This window comes from Rhinopithecus bieti, unplaced genomic scaffold, assembly GCF_001698545.2.
Source record: "Rhinopithecus bieti isolate Rb0 unplaced genomic scaffold, ASM169854v2 repeat_29964, whole genome shotgun sequence".
NCBI lineage: Eukaryota > Metazoa > Chordata > Mammalia > Primates > Cercopithecidae > Rhinopithecus > Rhinopithecus bieti.
The window spans coordinates 1,328-3,054 of NW_016839321.1; the positions used below are offsets into that span (position 1 = coordinate 1,328).

At 61.7% G+C, this 1,727-nt stretch overlaps 1 protein-coding gene across 1 annotated transcript; it reads right to left on the reverse strand.

Moving 5' to 3' along the window:
• Positions 1–245: 245 nt before the first annotated feature.
• On the reverse strand, positions 246–1,507 carry ZBED3 (zinc finger BED-type containing 3). The gene is given in 2 exon segments (XM_017865997.1): positions 246–1,356; positions 1,359–1,507. Coding segments are annotated over 2 exon segments (693 nt in total). The 5' UTR covers positions 1,402–1,507; the 3' UTR covers positions 246–706.
• Positions 1,508–1,727: the final 220 nt, after the last annotated feature.

Here is a 1,727-nt window from a genome sequence, read left to right on the forward strand (position 1 = left end):
AGGTGGCAGATGTGAGGCCTGAAAGTGAACATATGTGCCACACTTGTCGTTAGGTCTGAACCAAGGGAAAGATGGCCGAGGGGAGACAGAGTGCACCTGGTATTGGTTGAATAATATGGGGAGTAAAAAAGGGGGCTCTTTGGGACTGCCCCGATGAGGGCTAGAGATGATGCGGGTCTACAGCAGTCACGGAAACTAGAGGGGACATCCCTCCGACCCTTCAGAACGTGGTATTGGGCAGATTATGCATTAGGAACTCTTTTTTTGGGTAAAAAGCTTTCTCATTTCCCGGCACCCTCCACCTTGGGCTGCTGGAGGCACATGGTGTGATAAGTCTTTGGTATGGAATGAAGCGCTCTATCCTTTCAAAGTCACCAGGTTCGGGTTCCCAGCCCTAAGTGGTCATGGCACCAGGGGGTCTGGGTTCACGGGGCTGCTGGAGCTCTCGGGTGTTCCGTATGCATCCTTGCATGCATGCCCACGAAAGGCCGCCCAGGCACCCCAGGTGACCCCATGGAAGTGAGTTTTGGTTCTGCTCTGGCTTCGAAGTGCTTCTCAAGCTGAAGTCTTAGGGCGCGGAAGGCCCTACAGTTAGCTGGAGCTTCCAAGTCAGTAGCGGCTGCTGCGGGCCTGGCTTCGGTCCCAGCGGGGGCTGAAGGCGTTGGTCGGAGAAGCGCTGGCCTGGGGTGGGGAAGTGGCCACACCCCTACAGGAGGACCTTTGTGATGACGCAGCTGTCCCTGTCCCCCTCGGGGTCGTTCTTGAGCGGCAGCGCAGTGGGGGCCAAACCCAAGGCGCCCTCACGGCGGCTCACCTCCCGCAGCCGCGCCTGCAGCGCCTCCCGCTCGGCCTGCAGCTCCCGGCGCGCCTGGGCCGCGGCGCGCTCCTCCTCCTGCAGCGCCCTCCGCCTCCGCTCCAGGGCGCGCTCACCCTGCTCCACGGCCACCTCACGCCGCTCCAGCTCCCGCTCTCGCCGGCTGCCGCGCACAGCCAGTGCGCCCATCTGTTCCAGCAGGCGCGCCCAGTCGCCCTCGGGGGCCGCAGCGGGGACGGGCGGCGGCGGGCAGGGCGCAGCAGGTGGTGAGTGCCGGGCGCCGCTGCTCTCCAGCTCCCGCCAGTGCGCGCTCTTCAGGTGCCTCCACAGTGCCGAGGTCCCTGCGTGGAAGCCCGGGCCGCGGCCCACCTGCTCCCCGCACAGACGGCAGGTGGCCCAGTGGCCCGACGGATGCCCGGGGCGCCCCGGGGCCAGGTGGAAGTAGCCCCAGGCCTCGGAGTACGGCGCCCCCAGGCGGCCGGGAGGCATTGGCGCTGGCCCCAGTCCCGGACACTGACCGCCCGGAGCCGCCGCGTCGTCTGCCCGCGGGCCTCGTCCACGGTGCAGGCCGGCTCGCCACTCCTCATTCTGCGGCGCCCGCACGCTGGGGAGCAGGGGAAGAATAATAATGAGTGTTAGGATCACGCACACAGTTCCTAGACTAGAGTTAGTCTAAGAAAGCATGCCGCCCTCCATTTTCTTACCGATAAAAATCCTATAGTGTGGGTAGATTTCTAGGTTTCTAATTAATCTTCAGTATTAAGTGTTGATTCCTCAGGGAAAAAACTTAAAAATGTCTAGCCCTTCCTATACTAGGAATCCTCTTTGAAATCAAGTGGATCCCTAGTCAACAAGTATTTATACTAATAGCGGGAGGCTAAGCTGCTTGAACGGAAAGAACTAGCTAACTCCG